This window comes from Lampetra planeri, chromosome 29 (genome assembly GCF_965212315.1).
Source record: "Lampetra planeri chromosome 29, kcLamPlan1.2.h2, whole genome shotgun sequence".
In the NCBI taxonomy this organism is placed as follows: Eukaryota; Metazoa; Chordata; class Hyperoartia; order Petromyzontiformes; family Petromyzontidae; genus Lampetra; species Lampetra planeri.
In genome coordinates, this window is record NC_136135.1 from 533632 (window position 1) to 561265 (window position 27634).

Here is a 27634-nt window from a genome sequence, read left to right on the forward strand (position 1 = left end):
GCGAAACGTTGGACGTTGTGCCGAACGACACGAGGTCACAAATCCCGAAACAACACATCGGAGAGCTGATATGTGCAGAGGACCCAGAAACGAACGGGGTGACGCCAACGATGAGAAATTTGCTGAGCTGGCGTCGTCGGGTCCGAAGAGGAACTTTCATTTCCCCGAGCGAGTCTCGCTCTGAGCGAGTTTGGCAGCAGCTGTGGGACTGTGATAAGAATCGCCGTGATGGTGAAATCAACAGCGTGCGCGCGGTCCTACGCGCAGAGGTTTGACCACGACTCGATGCACGGAGCCACGCTCACAGAGACCCACAGACTCAGAGACCTACAGACTCACAGACCTACAGAGACCTACAGACTCACAGAGACCTACAGACCCACAGAGACCCATAGACTCAGAGACCTACAGACCCACAGAGACCTACAGACCCACAGAGACCTACAGACTCACAGAGACCCACAGAGACCCATAGACTCAGAGACCTATAGACTCACAGAGACCTACAGACCCACAGAGACCCATAGACTCAGAGACCTACAGACCCACAGAGACCTACAGACCCACAGAGACCTACAGACTCACAGAGACTCATAGACTCAGAGACCTATAGACTCACAGAGACCCATAGACTCAGAGACCCACAGAGACCTCCAGACTCACAGAGACCTACAGACCCATAGAGAGCTATAGACTCAGAGACCCAGACTCAGAAACCCATAGACTCATACTCTTAGGTTTTTTCGGTAAAGTCACCTAGGTAAAACTAAATAAATAAAAGACATAATATAAATAAAAGTATTATTTTATTTTATAAATAATATAAATGTTATTATTATTTTATTTCTATTATTATTGCTATTATGTGTATTATGTATTTTTATTACTTATTTATTTTTACGTACGTGACTTTACCGAAAAAACCTAAGCGTATGAATCCTTGCAGTCACGAAAGCTTCAAATCTAGAACCCATAGACCAGGGGTCGGCAACCAAAATAACAAGAAGAGCCATTTCTTTCCAATTCGGTACAAAATTCAGTATTTCAAGAGCCGCAATGCATCTATGTACATACGTACTCATCGTCAAGAAGCAGCCCGTACAGAGCCGCATGCGGCTCCGGAGCCGTAGGTTGCCGACCCCTGCCATAGACTCATCCTTCCCCCTAAACCCCCCACCCCGCCGCCCCTGGTGTCACGTGACCTACGCAGCCGCGCGCTCACCGTAGCGGTGACGTCAAGTGTCGCTATGGGGATGGAAGTCGCCCTCGGGGCTCTTGCGGCCGCGAGGCGCCCTCGGGGCGGAGAGAAGCGCAGCTCTGGAGCCTGGGCGAGAGAGACGCGGTGGGGGAGCGAGCGAGAGAGCGAGAGACGGCGCGGCGAGAGTCGAGGGGCAGGAGGCGAGCACGAGGTGAGCAAGCGCCGTCTCTGTCTCCCTCCCCCCGCCGTGTCTCTCCCTGTGGGGTTCTCCGTGTCTCTCCTCATGTGTCTCCCCGTGGGGTTCTCCGTGTCTCTCACTCCTGTCTCTACCTGGGTGGCTCTCCGTGTCTCTCCTCACGTGTCTCTCTGTGTCTATGTCTCTCACCGTGTCTCAAAACTCCTGTCCCTACCGGTGTCTCTCCTCATGTGTCTCCCTGTGGGGTTCTCCGTGTCTCTCAACCTGGGTGGCTCTCCTCACGTGTCTCTCTGTGTCTATGTCTCTCACCGTGTCTCTGTGTCTATGTCTCTCACCGTCTCTCTGTGTCTCTCCCTGCCTCCCGAGGAGCTCCTCGACCCCAGGCGACTGTCCCGGTTTGTCTCCCTCGAGTCTCGCAGTGTCTCTCTGGCCGTCTCTCTCCGTTCCCCCTGGACCCGCGTCTCCCCACGCCCCCCCCCACCACGGACGCTGTCTGTCTCTTGCTCTTTCCGCGTCTCTCCTCGCTTCCACACGTGTCCTCGTGTCTCCTCCAGACTCCCCACGCCTCTCTCTCCAGCATCTCTCAACCACGCGGCTCCTCGTGCCTTCGGGTTCCTGACCCCAGGCTCCGGGTTCCTGACCCCAGGCTCCGGGTTCCTGACCCCAGGCTCCGGGTTCCTGACCCCAGGCTCCGGGTTCCTGACCCCAGGCTCCGGGTTCCTGACCCCAGGCTCCGGGTTCCTGACCCCAGGCTCCGGGTTCAGAGTCCGCAGACTTTGCTGTGCGGATGCGACTCAAGTGGCTGGCGGCGATACTCGAGGCGAGTTCCTCCACCACCCCAAGTGTCCCCTAGCCCCGCACCTCCTAGCCCTGTACCTCCTAGCCGTGCACCTCCTAGCCCCGCACCTCCTAGCCCTGTACCTACTAGCCCTGTACCTCCTAGCCCTGCACCTCCTAGCCCCGTACCTCCTAGCCCCGTACCTCCTAGCCCCGCACCTCCTAGCCCCGCACCTCCTAGTCCTGTACCTCCTAGCCCTGTACCTCCTAGCCCCGCACCTCCTAGCCCTGTACCCCCTAGCCCTGTACCTCCTAGCCCCGTACCTCCTAGCCCCGCACCTCCTAGCCCCGTACCTCCTACCCCTTACCTCCTAGCCCCGCACCCCCTAGCCCTGTACCCCCTAGCCCTGTACCCCTAGGCCTGCACCTCCTAGCCCTGTACCCCCTAGCCCTGCACCTCCTAGCCCTGCACCCCCGAGGTCTGCATCACTGAGCCCTGTCTACCTGGTTGTTCCCCAGCACTTGAAGGGGGCGGACGGTGAGACGGCGCCACGATGCCGGTGGTGATTCCTCTGAACGAAGCGATGGAGCAGATGATATTGCTCACCATGGAGATGCTGGTGGTGACGATACACATGCTGACCGTCACCATGGAGATGCTCATCGTGATGATGCGCATGCTGACGGTGCTCATGGTGCTGATGATGCGGTTGCTGCTGGCGGTGGCGACGGCGCCCGTGGCAGTGGTGGTGGAGGCCCGCGGGATGGCGCGCCGGGCGGGCCCGCTGCTGATCGGCGTGGTCTGGCTGATCGGCCCGGGCCTCGCCAACGTCCAGACGGCCGAGTTCAACAAAGTGTACAACGGCTCGGTGATGAACGGCACGAGCGCCGTGTACGACTACAGCTACGTCCTCAACAAGGTGCCCGCTCTCCCAACCGCTCTCCCAACCGCTCTCCCAACCCCGACGAACCCCGGCGACTCGGGTTCGGTTCCCGCTCACGGCCAGTACCAGTGACAATTTTCTGAACTGGTCCTGGGCTTCCCCTAGGTGGACTCAGCCTCAAATTAGTACCTGGTGCGATGTGTGATCATTGCCACTAGGGAGACAAAGGCGGCCGGGCGTGGTGCTCGCTAATATCACTCGCCCCAGCAAGTCTTGAAGGCTACACCGTCGAAATGTCGACCTCTGTGTGTGTGAGCTGGTGTCCACGTGCCACGTGGCCATGTCAACCTATAACCACGTGCCACGTGTGTTGGCCCCCCTATTCACAGTCATAGCGCCCGCCCGGCCACCATTCACAGTTGATCACTTCATTGGCAGTGGTGGGAGCAGCCTTGTGCTTCCCACGATAGCGCCCTTGATCCCTCACTTCCTGTGTACAGTGGAAGCTCAGGTGGTGGATGATGGTGGGGCCGCCGGCTCGATTGGTCACGCGAAGCGCCGGTCCGCTGCTCGTGAGCGCCATGACGCGCGTGGCCACTGCTGCTGCTACCGCGTGTTTACCAATGGCCCTAAATATAACATGGTAGATCGCGTTGGATTCAGCATACCTGAGAGGTGGCTACAACAACAATTTATCGGTCAGCTCACCACGAGGATGAAGGCCCTCTCTGCACAGTGCCCGGTCATGCTTGTTGTTTGACCATACTTCACTATTCTGGTCATTGCAAGTTGATGGAAGAGGCGGGGGGGGGGGCATCATAATGAGTTTAGGATATTACGCGTAACTGATGTTAGCCGTGGCCGGGAATCGAACTGGATGCTAGATTTTGTAGCATTGTACGGGACCCACTGCACTACCGCTCTGCCCCCGCTGGACAGTGACATTTTGACATCACAGTGGCGTGGTGCACAGTGTGGTGTGTGATGCACGGGGTCGTGTGGTGCGCGACATGTCGGTGCGGCGGGTTTTATCCTATGTGGTGTGCCTTGTGTGGTGTGCCCTGTGTGGTGTAATGCATGGAATGTGGTGCGTGGTGTGTAGACTGCAGCAGTGCGCGTGTGGGTGCAGAGCAGCTGGAACGACTCGACCGCCCCTCTGCTCTTCGTTGTTCAGCAGCAGCAGGGGGTGATGAGCTGGCAGCTTCCTATAGTGCTGCGGGGCACGTGAGTGATGCCAGCACATCGCCAGCCAGCACGAACACTCCCAGCACACACTCCCAGCACACACACACAGCACACACACACACACTCCCAGCACACACACACCCAGCACACACTCCCAGCACACACACACCCAGCACACACACACAGCACACACACACACACTCCTAGCACACACACACCCAGCACACACTCCCAGCACACACACCCAGCACACACACACCCAGCACACACACACTCCCAGCACACACACACTCCCAGCACACACACACACAGCACGAACACTCCCAGCACACACACACAGCACACACACACAGCACACACATAGCACACACATAGCACACACACAGCACACAAAGACCCAGCACGCACACACACACAGGCAGCACACACACACACACAGCACACACACACACACAGCACACACACACTACCAGCACACACACACAGCACATACACACACAGCACATACACACACAGCACACACACACACAGCACACACACACTCAGCACACACTCCCAGCGCACACACTCCCAGCACACACACCCAGCACACACACACACACTCCCAGCACACACACCCAGCACACACACACACAGCACACACACCAGCACACACAGCATACACACACACACTCCCAGCACCCAGCCAGCACCCAGCCGTAGACCTGCCGACAAATCACATAATACACCCCCAGACAAAATATGCACCACCAAGAACAGTCCACGTGCTGCCAGTAAACACCCAGCCAGAGCACACCCCTCTCGGTGCACATGCCGCTCGGCACAGACAGCCTGCCTGGGCTCACACGGCAGCTGGAACACACACAACCAGTCACGGTGCCAGTTAAGCCTCACTAATCGTGCAAATTTTTACTTTCCAGCCAGGCGTCCTACATAAGCGTCTATCCCCCCCCCCCCCATGGTCATGTGAACTTTTCATAAATAAACCATTGCCAAACCATTGCTCCTCTGCAATGGACCCAAGTGATCTGGATTTTAGGCCAGCAATAAACGCGACTTACCCTCCATAAACACCAACACGTTTACTGTATTAACCGCGATGTGAAGGAAGCTGCCACCGCGGGGTTATTGTGAGCAGGTCACCGGAGCTGCGATTCACAGCTCGCCGATCCCACCTCCCGGCGCGGCAGTCCAAACAGTGATGCCGGTTTATTGAACCCCCCACCCTTACGCCGTCTCTGTCTGCCCGGCAGTGTAGTCGATCATCGGCAGGTCCCGTGTGGTGGGTGGGGTAAAGTGTGGGTATATGCCCTTCACCTCCCAGACGTCTGTCCAGCATGGAAGAGTAGGCCAAATATCGCGACAGAGCTCCCTCTTTTTTGATATTTTCAGGATTATAGCTCATATACAGCTTGTGAAGCGAATTTAATTATAACAATACATATATTTCAACAAATTATATTCCAAAAATATAAAAATAATCGACGTGAAAGAAATGCCAGTGGAGTGTTCCAGCATCACGAGATGTTTCTGGAACGCATAGCCCACGCGGCGGTTCCACAACGTTCACCGCACAGTGGTGCATTGCAACGCACCGGTATGTCATAGAACACCGGTGTGTTGCAGCAAAGTTCCAGGTGCGCCGCCGTTGTGCGATCAATCCACTGTTGGCTGAAGGGCCCACAGTATTCTTTTTGTTGTTGGATGTGCTGTGAAGATGGTTGAGAAGCCGTGCGGCGTAGAGGCCGAAACAGAGACTGCCCGCTGCGTATAACGGGGTGACACGTGGAACACCGTGAATCTGCACGTGTCACTTCGAGGACAAAGGTCATACATGTCAGGCTCTTTGTTTGTTCGTGTGTGTGCGCGCGTGCGTTGTGTGCGTGTCTGTGTGCGTGTGTGCGGCTCAGCACGGGAATTCCCTTCCTCTACCTGGAGGCGGGACGCACTCTGTGCACGCCGGAGCTGGCCGTGGAGCCGGGCCGCAGGCCGCCTGCGGCGCCCGAGCGCCGATTCACGGTGACCGTGGGCTCCCAGGCCTCGCACGTCATCAGCTTCCAGCTCAAGGCCCACCACCTGTACCCCTTCATCCTCAAGTGAGGCCCACGCGAGCCGTCGCAAACAGATCCTGCGACCCCGCAACCACGCAACCCACGCAACCAACGCAACCAACGCACCCATCGCCAACCTACGCAACCACTGCAACCCCGGCAACCGACACGACCGTGGCAAACCCACACACCCACCGCCAACTCGCATAACCACAACCCCGGCAACCCACACAACCCCAGAAACCCGTACACCCACTGCATCCCTTGTTGTGTGCAACGTTTCGTACTGTGTGTGCTGTGTCCGTGACCCACGCGCCGTGTCTCGTACTGCGATACCGTTTCTCGTACTGCGATACCATGTTTCAGCTCATGCGTGTGCCGTGTCCCGTGCCAGGGCGGGAGAGATGAAGTCACTGAACGCCACACCTTCGCAGCCACAGGTGAGTGCGCAGGGATGGCGATGGGTGTGCAGGCGCGGCGGGGTGTGCGCGGAGGGGTGTGAGTTGAGGAGCGGGTGGTCGGAGTGTGTGCGGGATAGCGCGAGCGCGAGTGTTGGGAATGTGAACTGCACTGTGTGAGTATGTACAACGGCTCTTACCCCAACAATCGGTTAGATGCTATGCGGGGGATTTTTATCTTTGTAAGTATATGGGGAATGGTGGTGCTGTGGTTAGCACGCTGCGCTACGAACCCGGCGAACAATAACAGTGGCGACTATCCAAACCAGTCCTGGGCCTCCCCGAGGCTGACATCAACGCTTGTGAGACAAAGGCGGCCGGGCATGGTGTTGACCACCCACCCACCTGGCATACCGGCCTTCATAGGTGTTCACAAACAGCACTTGCCCCAACAGTCTCCGAACGGCTATATGGGGGATCTTTGTCTTTATCTTGTTGGAGTGCGAGCTCATAGTCGTGAACTCGTGAGCTGTCCTTGTGCCCCGCCCCTCCCATGCCCCCTCCCCACCCCCCGTGCATGGCGTCCTCAGTACCTGCTGTACGAGTTCCGGGACGGCGAGGACTCGGTGGTGGTGGAGGTGCAGGCCCGTGGCCTGCGCCGAAACAGCACCCTGCCCTGCAGCGTCCTCTCTGTGCAGGACGTGGGGGTGAGCAGGGCGCGGGGGGAGGGGGGCTACCCGAGGTCGCGACGTCACGCTTACACCACCACGGTCTCCTCCAGCTCATGGCGACAGCGTTCGTGCATTAGCGCTGTCTGTTTGTCAGTCTCTCCTTCTGTAGCCGGGGTGGGAGGTGCGACGACTCTCGTAGCGATGATCCAACTTGAAATCAATCTTAGTGCGGCGTTTCCTGAACTTCATTCCGCGCGATCCCCACGCCACCGCGCTCCGTCTTCCCGCTTTTAACTCTTTTTACGCTGCACTTCCCCAGTGATTGTTAAATACATCCCGTACGACGCGCTCAGCACTTAACGGTATCTGCGTGAATGGTGACGGGGGGGGGGATCGTGCTGACTGGGATTTAAGAAACCTCGCTGAAGCGCAAAATTGCGTTGCAATTTGGGAGTCGCCGTAGAAAAAAACGGACACACTGATTGATGGCTAAGGCATTATTGCCCTGAACAATTACCGAATACGCAAATGCATTGCGCCGGGATAGCTTACCGGATGGGTGTGTGTTCCATTGCACTTGCATTGTCTGCCTCTTATCTTCCGTCTCATTTGTCCTCCCAGCGGTAGTAATAATAATACTCTCAGCCTGTATTACTCTCAGCCTGTATTACTCTCAGCCTGTATTACTCTCAGCCTGTATTACTCTCAGCCTGTATTACTCTCAGCCTGTATTACTCTCAGCCTGTATTACTCTCAGCCTGTATTACTCTCAGCCTGTATTACTCTCAGCCTGTATTACTCTCAGCCTGTATTACTCTCAGCCTGTATTACTCTCAGCCTGTATTACTCTCAGCCTGTATTACTCTCAGCCTGTATTACTCTCAGCCTGTATTACTCTCAGCCTGTATTACTCTCAGCCTGTATTACTCTCAGCCTGTATTACTCTCAGCCTGTATTACTCTCAGCCTGTATTACTCTCAGCCTGTATTACTCTCAGCCTGTATTACTCTCAGCCTGTATTACTCTCAGCCTGTATTACTCTCAGCCTGTATTACTCTCAGCCTGTATTACTCTCAGCCTGTATTACTCTCAGCCTGTATTACTCTCAGCCTGTATTACTCTCAGCCTGTATTGCTCTCAGCCTGTATTGCTCTCAGCCTGTATTACTCTCAGCCTGTATTACTCTCAGCCTGTATTACTCTCAGCCTGTATTACTCTCAGCCTGTATTACTCTCAGCCTGTATTACTCTCAGCCTGTATTACTCTCAGCCTGTATTACTCTCAGCCTGTATTACTCTCAGCCTGTATTGCACCACCACCTCCGCCGCACAGCGAGAGAAAAAATGTATCGGAGGCGAGAAGAGGAATCGCAGATGAGGCAGGCGTCGGGCAGGTGCTGAGAAACTGGCGCTATTAAATGTGGGAACAGAGTTTCACAACATCGGTGTGCGATCCACCATCCCTCGCTGCCGCCTTGACAACAGTGCCGGGTCACGGGCCACGCGCAGTAGCGTAGCCACCAGGAACCCACAGGCAGCACGGCGTTGCGTGCGATCTGCACGGCTATGAAACAAATCGGTTCCCAGGCACAGTTGTTGGGTGTATGTGCCGTGAACAAAACGCTCGATTGTGATGACGGCTGTGGACTAATGGAGGCCTGGCTTCTCAGTGCCCTGTGAACGACCTGGACCAGAACGTCGACTTCTCCGGGGTTTACCAGACGATGACGTCGCGGGCAGCCATCACTGTGCAGGTGACGAGCACACCTTCGTACATACGCACCCAAGTACAAACACGAAGACAAATATCCCCCGTATAGCCTTAACAGACTGTTGGGGCAAGTGCTGTTAGCGAGCAGCACCTACGAAGGCGAGCACGGCACACGAGCGGGTGCTTGTAACTTGCTGACCCCATCCCCCTACACCCCTGCTTCACATTTGTGAAAGTAACTTCGTTGCTCATCGGATTCCTCCTGCAGTCTAAATAAAGATTCTGATGTGGCCAGAGCCACGACTGGCCACCTTTGTCTGCCCAGTGCTGATCTTTACACACCACACCAGCAGCAGTGTAGATGATCACGACTAAGGTTATCTTTGAGCGGCAATACGAAATCTGCTCACTGGAGTTGTAAAGCAGTGTGCTAACTACTGCGCCGCCGCTCCCTGCATGTGTTTATATGTATACATTTATATGTATACACTAACCCACGTGTACACAAGCAGATGCATATATAACAACAACCGCCGTTCGCCACAAAGTGGCCGTGATGTCAGCACAGCGCTTGTGCCAGCCAGCCTCGTGCACTCTGAGGCCGTGAAGTGTTTAGTTGTTGTCCTTCTCCCGCACCTCCGATCAGCACGGTTGGATATGTACGGTGTGAAAGAAGTTCAACATACATGTGAAGTGTTGAAGGCTCGCTGCAGACAGGAGATCACTGGACACCCATTGCCGTGGGTTCACTACCTGAGATGACTGGCAGATGCACCACCTGTGCTCCCCACTGTGCCAGATGGCACTGTTGGCACCCGTGCACAGACACACACACACACACGTGTATGCCGCCACCCACACACGTGTATGCCGCCACCCACAGACACACCCACACACGTGTATGCCGCCACCCACACACGCACACACAGTCAACGAAGCACAGGCACGTGCCCGTATGTGTGTCTGTGCTGCTGAACGCTGTCCTGTGTGGATGGAGAGTGGTGTGTGCGGTGTGGTCCTGTAGTGTGATGTGGGACATGGTGTGCTGCTGGTGTAGCGTGCGGTGTGGTGTGGGTCGTGGTACGGTGCTGGCGTATTGCTGGTACCTTTCTCCTGTGCGGTGCGGTGCTGGTTTGGTGAGGAGTGTTGCGCCGTTGGCGCTGTGCCGTGCGGTGTTCTTGTCTCAACGTGCGCCGTGACGCCGGTGCATGGTGTGACGCTGGCGTTATCTGGTGCTGTTTGGTGTGCTGTGGAGTAATGGTTTGCTGTGCGGTGTGGGGCGGCGTGGCGAGCAGAAGAAGGACTGCCGCTCCGGGCAGTTCTTCGTGGTGTTTGTCGTGAAGGCGGACGACGTCACCTGCGGTGGACCCACCCCGCTCACCCCCATCAAGCCAGGTACCCACTCACCCACCCACCCCGCTCACCCACCCACCCACCCCGCTCACCCACCCCGCTCACCCACCCACCCCGCTCACCCACCCCGCTCACCCACCCACCCACCCCGCTCACCCCCATCAAGCCAGGTACCCACTCACCCACCCACCCCGCTCACCCACCCACCCCGCTCACCCACCCCGCTCACCCACCCACCCCGCTCACCCACCCCGCTCACCCACCCACCCACCCCGCTCACCCCCATCAAGCCAGGTACCCACTCACCCACCCACCCCGCTCACCCACCCACCCCGCTCACCCCCATCAAGCCAGGTACCCGCTCACCCGCTCACCCCGCTCCACTCACCCTGCTCACTCTTTATATCTGCATGGCAGTCGAGCCTGGAACGCGATCCGACCCAGACATCATTGATGAGTCGTGGTATGGGCCGTGGAACCCTGTGTGTGTGAAGTGATGATCTGACTGGGCTGAGATCGTTGCCATGCTGAGAACCTTGGTTTAATCAGATCACTTGGCGAGACTGCCACCGCTGCTGCAGTGTTGACACCAGCGGTGCACAAACATCAACAACAAAAACTCAACACAATCGCCAATAACACCACTGTGCGACTTTACGAAGAACAAAGGTGACGTTTTTGGCAGTGGTCCTTCTTCACAGCGCATGCTTAGAGAGGCTGTCTCCAACTTTACGTCTCTTGCCTCACTATTCATGTGCTCTGAAGAAGGGTCGTCGCCTGAAACAATGCTCGTGATATTGACGAAGGTGTTGAGATTGGCGTCGTCGAGGGAGGCTGCAGGGGCGTAGTCCTCGAGTGTGAAGGCGGTGCAACTGCACCACTGGGTCCCGCCCAGAAGTCTCCGGGCTACAGATAATGGTGGGGGGAGAAATGAGAGAGAGAAGGGCCCCCCCCCCATGTCATTCCTCGCACCTGAGTGTTTATCCTGCTGTGGCACGTCCTCAATGTGTTGTGGCCTGCTGTGGCGTGTCCTCAATGTGTTGTGGCTTGCTGTGGTGTCGCTTGGTGTGTGGCACACAGGAGGTGAGTGGTGTGGCTTGGTGAGCGGTGTGGCTTGGTGAGCGGTGTGGCTTGGTGAGCGGTGTGGCTTGGTGAGCGGTGTGGCTTGGTGAGCGGTGTGGCTTGGTGAGCGGTGTGGCTGAGTGAGCGGTGTGGCTTGGTGAGCGGTGTGGCTTGGTGAGCGGTGTGGCTTGGTGAGTGGTGTGGCTTTGTGAGTGGTGTGGCTGGGTGAGTGGTGTGGCTTGGTGAGTGGTGTGGCTTGGTGAGTGGTGTGGCTTGGTGAGCGGTGTGGCTTGGTGAGCGGTGTGGCTTGGTGAGCGGTGTGGCTTGGTGAGCGGTGTGGCTTTGTGAGTGGTGTGGCTGGGTGAGTGGTGTGGCTTGGTGAGTGGTGTGGCTTGGTGAGTGGTGTGGCTTGGTGAGTGGTGTGGCTTGGTGAGCGGTGTGGCTTGGTGAGTGGTGTGGCTGGGTGAGTGGTGTGGCTTGGTGAGTGGTGTGGCTTGGTGAGTGGTGTGGCTTGGTGAGTGGTGTGGCTGGGTGAGTGGTGTGGCTTGGTGAGCGGTGTGGCTTGGTGAGTGGTGTGGCTGGGTGAGTGGTGTGGCTGGGTGAGTGGTGTGGCTGGGTGAGCGGTGTGGCTTGGTGAGTGGTGTGGCTTGGTGAGCGGTGTGGCTTGGTGAGCGGTGTGGCTTGGTGAGCGGTGTGGCTTGGTGAGCGGTGTGGCTTGGTGAGCGGTGTGGCTTGATGCGGCGTGCCGTGCGGTGTGCAGGAGGGGTGGTGGTTGACAGCCAGGCTCACATCAAAATGTTCAACGTGACGGTGAAAGGAACGGCCTCACGTGAGTTCTCGCACCGCCCTCCTCCTCCAGAGACCCCCACTCTGGTCCCTCACACCCCCCCCCCTCAATCTCCACCTTCGTCTTCCATCATTTCAGAGCCCCCCGCTGCGTTGAGCCGCCGCCCAGGATGCCTCTGTGTGTGTGTCTCAGTGTGTCCCTGTGTGTGTGTTTGTGTGATGTGATTCTGTCTCCGTGTGTCTGAGCCTTTTGCGCTGTGTTTCAATTGTTTGTCTTATCGTGTCTCATTCTGCGTCTGCGTGAATGTGTTTTGCCCGTGTGTACAGGTACATGATTATGAGATTCTATGCGTGTGTCTACCTGTGAGTGTCTACCTGTGTGTGTCGTCGTGTGTCTCATCGTGTCTCGTCGCTTGTCTCGCCGTGTGTGTGTAGCGCACGCATACATCAACGCGGTGGTGTTTGGCTGCAGCCTCTTCCTGCCGTTCTACCTCATCGCCTTCATCGCCCTCGGCCTGCAGCAGTGGAGGTGACGCACGCACGGGTACAAAGACAGATCTCCTGTATAGCCATAAAGACTTGGGGCAAGTGCTGTTAGCGAGCATCAATGAAGGCCGCCACGGCGCACGAGGGGGTGGGTGGCCAGGACCGCGCCCGGTCGCCTTTGTCTCCCCAGTGGCAATATTTACACATCGCACCAGGTACTCCTTCGAGTCCGAGTCGAACTAGGGGAGGCCCAGGACCGGTTCAGATATTAGTCACCGATGTTGTCCGTGAGCCGGAATCGAACTCGGGTGGCCGGGTTCGTGGCGCAGCGGCCTAACCACTGCGCTACCGCTTCCCTGCACCAGTCGAGGTGATGCACGCACGGGTACGGGCGGACACCCACACGCACACTCCCACGCACGCTCGCTGTGTGACGTCCGCTTGTGTCTGTTCCTGTCTGTGTCTGCGTCTGCCTATGTCTGTCTGCCCGTCTGTCTCTGTGTCCGTCCGTCCGTCGCTCCCTTCTCCAGATCCCGCCTGTACGGGGACATGACCCTGGTGGAAACTGCGAGTCCTGAGGAGCAGAGTAAGCAAGTATCTCGCTTTCGTTACTGGTTGACCGTTGCTATTGGTCATCGTGCTCGTTGTGGTCGTTGTGCTCGTTGTGGTAGTTGTGCTCGTTGTGGTCGTTGTGCTCGTTGTGGTAGTTGTGCTCGTTGTGATAGTTGTGCTCGTTGTGGTAGTTATGATTGTTGTGGTCGTTGTGGCAGCGCTGTAACCGTGTGGTTGTTCTATGCCCTGTGCTCTGTTTGCTGCCCACAAAACGCCGCTCGATCAGGAGCCATCGTAGGTAAGTCTCGCTGTCTGTCTGTGCTCTTTGTCTTTGTCTGTCTCAGCCCTGACTGTGTCTCTGTCTGTGCCCTACTTGTGTCTCTGTCTGTGCCCTAATTGTGTCTGCTCTGATCTCTATCTGTGCCTCTGTTCTGTGTCTGTGCTCTGTCTCTGTCCGTTCAAAATTGTCTGGACACTAATACCTGTAGTCATAGTAGTGTAAATAGCAATTCTATTCGATTAATCCATATGGTATTCACGCTATATTTCACAGACCGGTATAGTCTGCCAGTGTGGGCCAATGGTGCCGTGTGGTTTTACTCTGTGGAGTAATCTGCGATTGAACGATGTAATTGTGCAAAGTTTGCACTGTGCCACCGACACAGGATCTTCGTCGTGCACTTGTAAGCGGACGTCGCGTGGCACTCGTGGGTAGCGGGAGCCGCAGTGTGAGCCAGAGCAGGCGCCGGGCTCGAACCACGGACTCGCGCAGAGCTAACGCCCTAGTTTAACACGTAGGCTTTCACGACCAATGTTATTCATGATAAAGGTTTTTGGGTTAGATCGCGTAAGTATAAATGTGTCGTAACCCTCCACCACCTGACAGCCAATTAGTCAAGGATTTGTCACGTAAACAAAACGCCAATTGGTTACTACTTCAGCCCACCGGTGTGTTGGAGAGTAAATCCACAACATTTACAATTTGAGTAGTACGATGTTTCGCTGGTAATTACATCCAGCATCATCGGGCGATTTGCCGGTCTTAACGCCGTAGTCCCAACAGAAGCAAACCGTGGGACTCGGCATGCCCCGTAGGTTGTGGGGTTTATTTGACCATACTTCACCATCCCCGTCACTGCGAGTTTACATGGGTACTTAGAGGCGCGTGGACAAGGCCCAGAGGAACGGTGCAGGTGTCCGTGTGTGTCGTTCTCACGTCTCTTGTCGTCCTCACCTGTGCTTGCGTCCAAGCTTGTGTCCATTTTGGCTTGTCACATGTTAACCTTGTGTCCACACGTGTCTCATTGTTGTGAGTGTGTGGGGAGGGTTGGCTTAGTGGTTAATGCCCACTGCCCTTCATGTAAACATGAGCACTGGGAAGACAAAGGCGGTCGGGCCTGGTGCTGTCCCCACCTCCACCTATGCACACCATTCCGGCCTTCATCGGTGCTCGCTAACAGCACTTCCCCAAAATCTATTCAGGCTATCAGGGGGATCTTTGCTTGAGAGTGTGTGAGCGTGTGAGCGTGCGTGAGTGTTTGAGCTCCGGGTGCTTGCTTGGTCTGCAGCTGCCTGGCATCACCGCACTGCTTCCCACATTCTGCAGTGCAATCAGGGTTGGTGGGAAAGTCCTTTCCTCCGTTCTGTCGGTCTGGAGAGGCCTCGAGGTAGTGGTGCGGGGGGCTGCAAGAAGCAGGCACCGTGACTGGGAAGTTGATTCTTTCTCTCGACGACCTCTTTGCTGCCACCTGACCTCCGTAGGTCAGGAGGTCATGGTGGATCGCACTGATGCAACCTCCTCCTCCGCACGGAGCGACTACGGCTCCATCAGCACTCCCGTGGCCAACGGTGATCACCGCTCAGTCGTCCCCCCACCCCCTCGCAAACTCGCACGCCGTTCATTTCCGCTCACGCGACGAGTGACGAAAATAATATGTGGTGACGATGACGACGTGGATAAGGTGGACGAAGGTCATCGAGCGCGACGGCGGCTACGATCACCGTGCAGGGCGCAGCACGAGGGCGGAACAAACTGGGTCTGCAGGGAGACCCAGACCGAGAGGGCTAGATCTCGACTTTACCTTCAGTGGGGCGAGAACTTAGGACATGGGGGGATGAGTCTCACTGCGAGAGTGAGTGGCCTCGTTGTTGTGAGCCGCAGGCCTTGTGAGATTCAGATTAGGGGTCAGGTTAGGGTTAGAGGTCGGGTTATGGGTCAGGTTAGGGGTCGGGTAAAAGCTAATGATGCTTAAGATCACCGCTCGTGTGCGATTAGTGAGCCCCGAGCTGATTGGTGACGTCACAGACCGCGGGGGCACCGAGCAACAACACACATGGCTATTGGCTGTGCGTGTCCATAAAAAGATTCACCGAGTTCACCGATTGGCTGGCCTCATGTAAGTGGGGGCTGTGGGGGGTAGTGGCGTGCCCCTCACACCAACGCTCGGAGTGTCCGACTAAGCGTGCGACTGCCCTAGCCAACCCGACTGGATGAGTGATTCCATGAGACCCACAGACTCGGACGCGACTACAATATTAACAGCGTCGACCAGATTCACACAACAGCACACGCTCCTCACTCCTCACCCAGGCTCTCCTCACTCACACGCTCACCCAGACACCCCAACCGCAAACTAGCTCTACATTTTAGCTTTATTCACTCGTGTAGCCTCTCACCCTCTCGCTTGCAAACTCGACAACCTACTCATCCACTCACTCCACTTTGGGTGCTATGCATTTCTACGTTGAGCTATCATTTGTGGCCAGGTCGCTTCTGAAAAAGAGCTATACAGCTTTGTGAAGCTTACCCGGTAAAATAAATAGTTTAGTTTAGTTCACTCATCCACTCACCCACTCACTCATCCACTCACCAACCCACCCACTCTCCAAAACTCCGCTCGCTCACCTGTTCGCTCACTTGCCCGTTCCTCTGTTGCTGTCACGTGAATCGGACCTTGGCGGGAGGCGAGGGGATGTTTCTCGCTCGTGCGCGACTGCTTCTGCTGCTGCCCCTATTTACTCTCCATCCGCATTTCCGGGCGCACACAAACATGTTTGTACAAAGACAAAGATTGTCTGTGTAGTCCACGCAGGCTGTTAGCGAGCAACTATGAAGGTCGGTATGGTACATGAATGGGCGGTGTGGCCAACATCACGCCTGGTCGACTTCGTCTCTCCAGTGCTGATGTTTACTGCGCTCCGCACTGGGTCCTGCTTTTAATGCTGCGTCGACACAGGAGAGGCACAGGACGGTTGGGATATCGGTCGCTACTGCGTAGCTTTAGGGTCGTCCCACGCGTCGTTCGGCCCGACGTCCGACGTTTCGCCGCACGCGCTCGGGAGCTTCTTCAGGAACCGGCGCGACTAAAACCGGAGAAGCTTCCGGCACGTGCGGCGAAATGTCGGGACGTCGCGAGCCGACGGCGACACGAGGGCACGCGCGTGCGCCGCGGCGTCGTTAGCCGCGGCGTCGTTAGCCGCGGCGTCGTTAGCCGCGGCGTCGCGCGTTGACCGCTGCTCGACCGCTGCGCCCGTCCGTCAGACGGGGCGGCGAACGTGGAGGTGGGGGTCGCGGGGGGTCGCCGCGCGGGCCGCGCTAAGGCTGCGGGGCCGGCGGCGACGAGGCCGGAGAGCTCCTCGTCGGAGGAGGAGGGCGAGGATCTCTCCGAGGACGAGGACCAGGACTACGACACCCTGGAGGACGTGCTGAGCGACAAGAACGTCATCCGCAGCAAGGTGGCCGAGCGCGGGAGCCGCCGCCCGCTCGCACGCGCGCACCCACACAGACAAAGGGCCCCCTCCCCCACTGTGTAGCCTGCGAAGGCCGTTGGGGCAAGTGCTGTTAGCGAGAGCCTGCTAGGGCTGGCACGGCGCAAGGAGGGGGTCGTGTGGCTGACTCCATGCGCACTTGGCCGTCTTTGTCTCCCCGTTGCTGATGTGTACTCCACACCGCAGAGGGTATTCACTTAATGCTGAGTCGACATAGGGGAGGCCCAAAACTTGGGTCGTGGAATTCGTCGCACAGTGCCTTAACCACTACGCTACCGCTCCCCACATTGGTGGTAACTCGCAGCACTTGCCCCGACAGTCTGTTAAGATTGCACGGGGGATCTTTGTGTGTGCGTACGTGCGTGCTGCAGGCGTGTCTGTACGTGTCAGATCTCTCTCGAAAGCGAGCGACCGTCATCGGACGCAAGTACCGCATCTACTGCTGGTAAGGACACCACACACGTACAACTCCCATTAACGCGGTTGGCTACGTACGGTGCGAAAGAAGTTCAACATACATACACAAAGACAGACAAGAGGCTGCGTGCCCACATCATCATACTTGTGCGCCTGTGCTCAGGGTTTTTGGGGTGGTGCCGATGCGCTGGTGACGTTCGTGTCAATCCAGTCTTGAGCCACTTCATAGGTGCTTGCTCACAGTACTTGCCCCAACAGTCTGGAATAGGCTATGTAGGGGACCTTTATCTTTGTGTGCTAAATAACAACCCGATGCACCTGGCTCCATCCCGTGACCTGCTAGCAGCAGCGAGCCTCCCGCACTCCACATGACGGCCCAGAGCTGCACCTAGCCTGGCGCGAGTACCACGGTGGCGCTGTTGTGACGCTGTTGTGATGCTGTTGTGACGCTGTTGTGACGCGTCGTTGCGCTGTTGTGACGCTGTTGTGACGCGTCGTTGCGCTGGTGCGCCACAGGAACCTGCTGACGGTGGGGGTGTTCTACGTGCTGCCCGTCATTCAGCTCGTGCTCACCTACCAGAACGTGAGTGCCGCCACCCCCCCCCGCCACCCCCCCCGCCACCACCCCCCCCCCGCCACCACCTCCACCTCGTTCACCCGGGGTTGGGGTGCAGGGGGATCCCCCCTGCGGAGGCTACACATGGGGGGGGGGGGGATCTCTGTCTTTGTCTTCCTGTGCCGTGCCGACCTTCGTAGGTTTTCGCAAACGGCACTTGGCCCAAAAGGATATACGGGGAATCTTTGTCTTTCTCCTGCTCATGTGGGGAGTGGTGGCACAATGGTTTGTGCACCGCGCTATGAACCCAGCGACCTGAGTTTGATTCCTGCTGACGATCAATAACAGCGCCGAATATGTGAACCGGTCCCGGGCGTCCCCTAGGCTGACTGAGCATCAAATCAGTACCTGTTGCGATGTGTAAACATCGCCACTAGGGAGACCAAGGTGGCCAAGCGTGGTGCACCAACGGTCTGTTTAAGGCTACACGGGAGGTCTTTGTCTCTGTCTGCTCACGTGCGCGCATACAGGTGCTGCACACGACCGGCGACCAGGACATCTGCTACTACAACTTCCTGTGTGCGAGGCCCTTGGGGATGCTCAGGTGGGGCCTCCGTGGGCGTGGGGCCTCCGTGGGCGCACCGCCGACGGCGTGCCCTCGCGGGGGGAGTGTGCCGGGCGAGGGTGGCACTGGGATGGGGCCGGCGGCCTCGGGCCGTCCGCGATCGCCGTGGGCGTCGGTCCGCCCGCCCGCTCGCTCGCGCGTGCCAGCGCTTGATTGGCTGCATCCTGGATGAGGTGGATGAGGTGGATAAGTGGGAGGGCAAAGTAGTGCTGAGAATGCTGTGTTTGAATCCGGGTGCCAGCTGCCTGTGATTTAGCCGGGTTCTCAAGTTTAAGTGAGGTGATGGTCTCAGCCTGGTCGTCCCATAGACTCACATAGAGATCCACAGACTCGTACAGCTGTGATTAAACCGAGTTCTGAAGTTCAAGTTAGGTGATGGTCTCAGCCTCATCTCGAACTACTGTACAAAAATAAAGAAAAACTCAGAAATTCTCTTTGATTAATTTGGCGACTGAGAATTAGGCATAGCTGGGCAGGGGGGAAGCACAGGTCACTTGGAGGAGGGATCTCCGAGGTAGTTCTGTGATCTCTTCTTCCGCAGGCCATTCTGTGTGGATTCGAAGTTACTTGAAGCAATCTCCGTGGTAGCTCTGTGATATCCGCTTCCACGGGCCGTTCTTTAACACGGAGCGTTGCGCTGCTCTGCAAGATTTACAAATGGATTCTACATCTCGTGACAAAGGCGGACGGACGTGGTGCTGGCCACCCACCCCCCCCCTCGTGTTCAGTGTCGTCCTTCAGAGACGCTCGCTAACATCACTTGCCCCAACGGTCTGTTGAAGGCTATACGGGGGACCTGTGTCTCTGTGTCTCTGCAGTTCGTTTAACAACGTGTTCAGCAACCTGGGCTACTTCCTGCTGGGGCTGCTCTTCCTGCTGATCGTCGGCTTTCGGGAGTTTTCCCACCAGCTCGCCGTCCGGAAGGACCCCGCGCACCTCCAGGTCTGTGAAGGCTATACAGGTCGTCTTTATCATTGTTTCTATCGGGAAGCGGCGACGCAGTGATTAGCGCGTTGTGCCACAAATCCGACGGTGACCCGAGTTCGATTCCGCTCACCACCACCATCGGTGACGAATATTTTGAACGCGTCCTGGGTCTCTCTCCTTGGCCAGCTCGGCCTGGTACGGCGATGTTGACATGTCAGCACTGGGTGGGGGGACAGGCGGCGGGGGGCGTGTTGTGTTGGCCACGCCGCCTCAAAGTCGCGATGTGCCGGCGGCCTGCGTGGGCGCCGCTCGCGAACGGCACTTGCCCCAATAGTCTGGTGAAGGCCACCACGGTGGGGGGGGGGGGGTCTTTGTCTTTGTGCAGGACCACGGCCTCCCCAAGCACTTTGGCCTCTTCTACTCGATGGGCTTTGCGCTCATGATGGAGGGCGTGCTCAGCGCCTGCTACCACGTCTGCCCCAACTACTCCAACTTCCAGTTCGGTACGAGCAGTGAGGGCAACGTCATCGCGCCGTCATCGCGCCGTCGTCGCGCCGTCGATGTCGGCCGCCTTCATCGCGTGTGCGGTGTAAATGCTTTATTTTAATTGTTAAACGTATATATTTATCCAGGAAGCCACGCTGAGTCATAGGGCTGTTTTTCAGGAGGGTCTTGCCACGACATTGGGGTGTTCTTTTTGGGAGGTTTTCAGCCGATTATCGATGAGTTATGTTTATTATTCACGTGGGGAGGAAACCGGAGCACACAGTGATAATCCACGCCATGCAGGAGGGGGCGTACAGATTGAAACAGATGGCAATTGGTCCGCTTGCTGTACTGCCATCCCCTGCCGAGCCAGGATATGGCATCTCGATGCCCAGCCAGGGGAAGGCAGTTTCACAACATCCGTGTGAGATCCACCAACCCTCGCTGCTGCCTCCACAACAGTACGGTGTCACAATGTCTGAGTTTGCTGCCGATACGGCCTTTGAGTACGCAATCTTACATCATATACTGTGCGTACTCTGTGTACTGTGTTGCCGTGCAGCGGTTAGCGTGTTCTGCGTTGCGAACCCGATGACCCGAGTTCGATTCCCGCTCGTCATGACCACTAACGGTGGCGAATGTGCAAACCGCTCTTGGACGTCCTCCTGGAGGTTGACGCGGCATGAACCGAGCGCCTGGTGCAATGTGTGTGAACATCAACGCGTGGCGGTGGCCACCCCACCACCTCGTAGGTGTGACGTGCGGGCGATCCATAGTTAAACGGTCCATTCGGGTGACACGGGGGATCTTCGCGTCTGTGCGTTGCCGTGCGCGTGTGCGACGTGCGACCGCGTGCAGACACGGCGTTCATGTACATCATCGCGGGGCTCTGCATGCTGAAGCTCTACCAGAAGCGCCACTCGGACGTCAACGCCAGCGCCTACAAGGCCTACGCCTCCTTCGCTGTTGTCATCTTCTTCGCCGTGCTCGGCGTGGTGAGACAGCTGTCTGGGGATGTGTGGGGCTGCCCAGGCCTGTGTAGGGCTGTGCAGGGCTGTGTGGGGCTATGCACGGCTGTGTAGGGCTGTGCAGGGCTGTGCAGGGCTGTGTGGGGCTATGCACGGCTGTGTAGGGCTGTGCAGGGCTGTGCAGGGCTGTGTAGGGTGGCTGCACCGTGGAGATGCTCATGCCGCAACAACAGCCTGGGTTTGATTCTCAACTCGGGCTCCTTTCTGAGTGGAGTTTGTATGTTCTCCCCCTAATCGAGTGAGTCAGTCAGTGAGTGAGTTAGTTGTGTATGTTCTCCCCCTATTTGAGTGAGTCAGAGAGTCAGATAGTGAGTTAGTTGTGTATGTTATCCCCCTATGTGAGTAAGTGAGTGAGTGAGTGTGGTTTGTATGTTATCCCCCTATTTGAGTAAGTGACTGAGTGTGGTTTGTATGTTATCCCCCTATTTGAGTGAGTCAGTGAGTGAGTGTGGTTTGTATGTTCTCCCCCTATTCGAGTAGGTGAGTGAGTGTGGTTTGTATGTTCTCCCTGTGCTCTGCGTGGTTTTTCTCTGTTTTTGCAGTTTCCTGCCACAGCCACAAAACCATGCACACAACGCAGCCGGATGCTGAACCATTTCCTGCAAAATCACTCAACTAGGAATCCCACACAGCATGAGCATCGCCTCGTACTGCAGAAAACTTCACAGGACCCTCCTGAAGTTTTTTCGTGGGTGACCAAGCGCAGTGGTAACAGCAATAATACTCTGTGTGTGTGTGTGCTTGTGTGCAGGTGGTGGCGAAGAGCGCCGTGTGGTTCTGGATCCTCTGCACCATCGTCCACATCCTGGCGGCTCTGGCGCTCAGCTTCCACATCTACCACGTGGGGCGCTGGAGGTTCAGTGAGTGTGCCGCAGCACACCCCCTGCAGGCACACCCTGCACAGCACCGCGTGACCACGCACGTGTCATGCCTCTCACTCAGCCCTATAGCGAGGGGGGGGGGGGTGTTGGGGAGGGTGGGCGGCACCACGGCACCACAGCACAGGCAGACTACAAAACGAATGTTCAGCGATGATACTGGGGGGGGTCTTTATCTTTGTCCCTGTGTGTGTGTGCGCGTGTGCGCGTGTCCAGGCCTGGGTATTTTCCGGACGATAGCGCACGTGTTCTACACGGACTGCATCCGGCAGTGCAACCGGCCCATGCACATGGCAAGAGACACGCACACTCACGCGCAGTCACACACATTCACACACATTCACGCACATGCACTCGCACGCGTTCACTCAAACACGCGCACAGACCTTCACTCACACACGTGCACAAACCTTCACTCACATGCTCACACACGCGCACACACAACTCACACTAATACACGCGTACACATCCTCACTTACGCACGCGCTAACACACACGTAGGAGATTGTATGTGTGAGTGGGAGATCGTGTGTGTAAGTGAGAGAATGTGTGTGTGTTGGAGATCACAACAACGAGCGGAGCACCGGGTGGCTATTGCACAGCAAGTTGGCACAGTAGGGGGCACAGGTGGTGCATCGGCCAGTCATCTCAGTCAGTCAAACCAGTGGCACCTGGGTCTGCCCCGTGACCTCCTGCCAGCGGGCATTCGACACTGCACGTGGCCTCAACGTGCACATAGCCTGGCACATGTGCCGTGGTGATGTCACAACCACTTAGTGGCGATTGGCGGTTGTTGTTGTGGTTGTTGATCATGTGTGTGAGCGGGACATCGTGTGTGAGTGGGAGGTCGTGTGTGTGTGTGTGAGTAGGAGGTCGTATGTGTGAGTGGGAGATTGTGTGTGTGTGTGTTCTGGGCACGTGCAAGCGTGTGTGACTGTGTACGTGGTGTGTGCTGTGCGTGACTGTGTACATGATGCATGCTGTGCGTGCGTCTCTTACAGGACAGGCTCATTCTGCTGCTGCTCGGCAATGCTTTTAACTGGTCCTAGTGAGTACACGAATCTTCGCACATTACTACCACTACCGTGATCATCAGTCGCCGATTCTCACTGTGTTATTGCTATCGTGGTTAGTCAATGGAAATTTAGACACAAGCCACAGTAATGTGTGACTGTGGCCATGCCACCCTAACTTTGGACCACACTGTAAACCCACTGTGCTCTGCGCTCCTTCAACAGAGGAGGAACAGCAAAACTACACGAACTCTCTCCTGACACCCTCTCGTCGTGGCCAGCAGACCTCGGACAGTGGCTTTAGCTGCTGATCGCATTGCTCCTTCCAGAATTCGCGATAATATAATCGTACAGTTTTCCGTGTCATTAATAATCTTGTGCCAACCGCCAGTGCGATATGGGGCATGGTGTATCGGCCGCGGGACTTCGACAGCTACCTGCTCGCCATCTTCATGTGCAACTTGCTCCTCTACTCGGCCTTCTACATCATTATGAAGGTACATCGTCATCATCGTCATCATCGTCATCATCGTCATCATCGTCATCATCGTCATCATCATCATTGTCATCATCGTCGTCAGCAGCACACGAGCAGAGCTGATGGCAGCAGCATCGTCATCATCACATTCGTCTCAAAGCCACACAGTTGCAGTGTTATCACCGTAATCGCATCGCTCCGATCACGTGGTGCTCCTTAAGGATATCATCGTCGTCGTCGCTCGTCTCACCTTGGTTATCTCCTCGGGACTCTTACCCCATCACGGCCAAATCGTCATCATATTAACCTTCATCACGTCCTCATCATCTGGCCTGCCCTCCATGTAGTGGCAAGCGTTTCTTACCCCGCATGTCTCTTGTGTGACTGTGTCTCTCCGTCTTCCCCCGTGCGACTGTGTGTGTCTCTGTGTGTCTGTGTGTGTGTCTCCGCGTGTCCCCGCGTGTAGATCCGCAGCGGGGAGTCCATCCGCCCGACACCACTGCTCTGCATCCTGGCAGCTTCGGTGGCCTGGGGCTTCGCGATGTACTTCTTCTTCCAGGGGCTTACCAGCTGGGAGGTCAGCTTGACCTCTCACCCCACCGCTCCCCCCCTCTCCCCCCTGATCCTACGCACGCAGACCCGAGAGAAGACTGCTTGCGACGCGCGGTGGTCGGGATGCGATCCCCATTGTCGAGAACAATTCTGTATCTTGCCATCGGGTTGTTTCGCGTCATTTGCGTTGCGCGAGAGCGAGACCGCTCGTCGTCTGTGCCAGCAGCCGTGACGCCACGCAGAGCCACCGCTCGTGGCAGGAAACCTCGGGTGTGACGTCGCAGAAGTGACGTCGTGTTGTTGGATCGGACCCCAACACTTCGCATCTGCCCGGGCCAATTTGTAGCCGGAGTGTCATCAGGAAGTGTCACGTGTGCGTCGAGAGTTTCACGCGTCACGAGCCGTGCGTCACGCTCGTGCTTGATAGCCATGCGTGACAGCCGTGTGTGACAGTCGTGCGTGACAGCCGTGCGTCACGGTCGTGCTTGACAGCCGTGCGTGACAGTGGTGCGTCACAGCCATATGTCACAGCCGTGTGTCACAGCCGTGCGTCGTGTGTGGCGGCCGTGTGGTGCAGGAGACCGCCGCACAGTCTCGCGAGCGCAACAAGGAGTGCGTGCTGCTCAAGTTTTACGACCACCACGACATCTGGCACTTCCTCTCCTCCATCGCCATGTTCTTGTCCTTCATGGTACACGCACCTGCTTCTACACACACGCATTTACGCATTCGCATACAAGCATTCGCGTATACGCATTCACACACCTGCACGTATACATGCATGTACACACACCATACAAATGCATGATATGTACACATCGCATCAGGTACTCATTTGAGGCCGAGTTGATCTAACGACACCCACGGACCGGTTCAGATGATCGTTACTGGTGCTGACCGTGAACGGGAGTCGAACGCGGGTTGCTGGGTTTGCAGCATAATGCACTAACCACTAAACTACCACTCCCCACTGTGACCCACACACACACACCACACACACGTGTGTGTGCGCGTGTGTAGGTGCTGCTGACGCTGGATGACGACTTGGACTCCACTCGGAGAGACCGGATCCTCGTCTTCTGAGCGCCGATCCACGTGGGTCCCCCCCTGCTGCTCCCTGCCTCACCATGGAGCCCCTCCCCCTGCTGCTCCCTGCCTCACCATGGAGCCCCCCCTGCTGCTCCCTGCCTCACCATGGAGCCCCTCCCCCTGCTGCTCCCTGCCTCACCATGGACCCCCCTCCCCCTGCTGCTCCCTGCCTCACCATGGAGCCCCTCCCCCTGCTGCTCCCTGCCTCACCATGGAGCCCCCCCTGCTGCTCCCTGCCTCACCATGGAGCCCCTCCCCCTGCTGCTCCCTGCCTCACCATGGAGCCCCCCCCCTGCTGCTCCCTGCCTCACCATGGAGCCCCCCCCCTGCTGCTCCCTGCCTCACCATGGAGCCCCTCCCCCTGCTGCTCCCTGCCTCACCATGGAGCCCCCCCCTGCTGCTCCCTGCCTCACCATGGAGCCCCCCCCCTGCTGCTCCCTGCCTCACCATGGAGCCCCTCCCCCTGCTGCTCCCTGCCTCACCATGGAGCCCCCCCTGCTGCTCCCTGCCTCACCATGGAGCCCCTCCCCCTGCTGCTCCCTGCCTCACCATGGAGCCCCTCCCCCCGCTCCCCCTGTCTCACCATGGAGCCCCTCCCCCTGCTGCTCCCTGCCTCTCCCTGCCTCACCATGGAGCCCCTCCCCCCGCTCCCCCTGTCTCACCATGGAGCCCCTCCCCCTGCTGCTCCCTGCCTCTCCCTGCCTCACCATGGAGCCACCCGGACCGGATCCGGGCGGCACGTGGCTCCAGCACGGTTATTGCCAGATTCGTCGGGGTTCGTCACGGTTCAGCACCGGAGCTTCTTCTGACGCCAGGAACTTTTACGCCCGGGCAGAAGCCATGGCTGGACTCGCACCAACACCGGAAAATAAACCCCACCCAACATTTATTTAAATACCATTATTTTCACTTCTCTAATTTCTTCTGGCTTGATAGAAAAATAAAACACGGTCTTCGCATTTTTTACAACGTGCTTGAAAAGATATTTGAAGAGCTGCCGTTACAGACAATACGGACGGGCAGACAGACGGGCCAAGCGCGGCGTCTGTGGGTTGAGATGCCGACGTTCTGTGGCGAGGCAGGACGAGGTGATGATGATGATGATGACTGATGCGATGCACATTTTCTCGTTCCGCCTCGGAGGTACGATTGCACAAAGTCTCCGCGTCGGGCGAGGGCCACGCATCGCGAAAGCCGTCCAGGGGTGCGGACGCGACGTGCGTCGTCGCGCCGTCGCGCCGTCGCGCGGTTGTGTTTACAGCGTGTGTGCGTCTCTTGTGTCTTTATGTGCGCATCTTTGTGTGCGCGTGTGTATGTGTGCGTGTGTGTCTGCGTGCGTGCGATAAAGTGAGGAGCAGTGACGCTGCGGTTAGCGCGCTGCACTACAAACCGGGCGACCCGAGTTCGATTCCCCGCTCCCAGCCAAATCAGAAACGAATATCTGAACCGGTTCTGGGCCTCCTCGAGGTCAACTCGGCATTACATGTGTACCTGATGCGGTGTGTCCACGTCACCGCTGGGGGAGACAAAGGCGGCCGGGAACGGTGTTAGCCACACCTGCGGGGGATCAGTGCGAGTGTGCGTTCATTACTCGCGAGTTCTCCCAGCGCCCAGTGCGTTTTTTGCCAAACCTCCACCAAAGCGATGCCCCCCCCCCACCCCTCGCATCCGCAGGGCACGACCCCCAACCCCCTGCACCCCCATCCCTCGCACTCGGTCGTGTTTCATTTTCGTGTTTTGCTAGTCCCGTCCCTGCTTAGTTTTTTCCGAACTGATCTCTTCGGATTGTGAATATTGACGAACAATAAATTGTTTGATTAAACCCGTTCGCGTGGTCGTTCCTCGCTGCCCCGCTCCACTCAACCTGCTTGTGCTAGCAGCGTGCTCCACCTGCGCTCCGCACATGATCACCCACGCTCACGCCGCGGCCTCCAACTTACCTCAACAATACAAACCCCGACGGAGTTCTCAATCTGCGCATGGTCGGTCAAAACTGAAGGATCTGGATCAGGAAGCTCCTTCATGCAACGAGAGCTGAGCTGCTGTTAACAGCTGCTAAGGCTGGCTGTGATCTCCAGTGAGACGTTTGTACAACATTGTCAAAATGTCGCTTGCTTTTCAACATGCATCCTCCGGATTGGCTGAAAAACAAAATCCACTGGCACATTTGTCAAGCCATGTTATAATGGTTATTCATCTGGTGCCTGGCATAGCGCTGCCATGCAAGGTGCCATTCCATAGAACACAACATAATTCCAGAAAGTATAACATCAGTTTTATAGACTCGCATTTAAAATCACCAACAATTATTTCAGTAATTCACCACCACCACCCATGCTCGCTACAATGTGGCAACTTGATTTCATTCAATCGCTGCCGAGGAAGCACAACCACGAGCTTGGAAGGCTGCCAGGAGGTGCGCTGGCGCTCCTCGCAATTGCTGTGCAATTCCCTGTTCATGAAGATGTTTTCAGCCAATTAGCGAGCGTGTATACACGTGGGAGGGAA

The 27634-nt window shown here is 56.9% G+C and overlaps 1 protein-coding gene across 7 annotated transcripts; it reads left to right on the plus strand.

The window, feature by feature from the left end:
- Positions 1 to 1192: 1192 nt before the first annotated feature.
- LOC144728531 (SID1 transmembrane family member 2-like) lies at positions 1193 to 26948 on the plus strand. Of its 7 annotated transcripts, XM_078608026.1 has the most exons (28): positions 1193 to 1409; positions 1949 to 2214; positions 2691 to 3091; positions 4158 to 4279; positions 6151 to 6336; positions 6686 to 6731; positions 7280 to 7396; positions 9030 to 9113; positions 10366 to 10466; positions 12244 to 12314; positions 12707 to 12800; positions 13288 to 13343; positions 15071 to 15157; positions 16851 to 17044; positions 17449 to 17522; positions 18011 to 18077; positions 18581 to 18654; positions 19494 to 19617; positions 19988 to 20105; positions 20947 to 21083; positions 21868 to 21976; positions 22211 to 22287; positions 22996 to 23042; positions 23399 to 23504; positions 23952 to 24062; positions 24615 to 24728; positions 25058 to 25133; positions 25509 to 26948. In XM_078608026.1, exons 3-27 carry the CDS (start codon positions 2726 to 2728, stop codon positions 25118 to 25120), a joined length of 2745 nt encoding a protein of 914 aa, XP_078464152.1. In that variant the 5' UTR covers positions 1193 to 1409; positions 1949 to 2214; positions 2691 to 2725; the 3' UTR covers positions 25121 to 25133; positions 25509 to 26948. The 7 variants fall into 7 exon arrangements, with proteins under 7 accessions (XP_078464152.1, XP_078464153.1, XP_078464150.1 ...); XM_078608024.1 differs by having other exon boundaries at positions 1194 to 1409; positions 1972 to 2214; positions 25058 to 26948; XM_078608025.1 differs by having other exon boundaries at positions 1194 to 1409; positions 2020 to 2214; positions 25058 to 26948.
- The last annotated feature ends 686 nt before the right edge of the window (positions 26949 to 27634 follow it).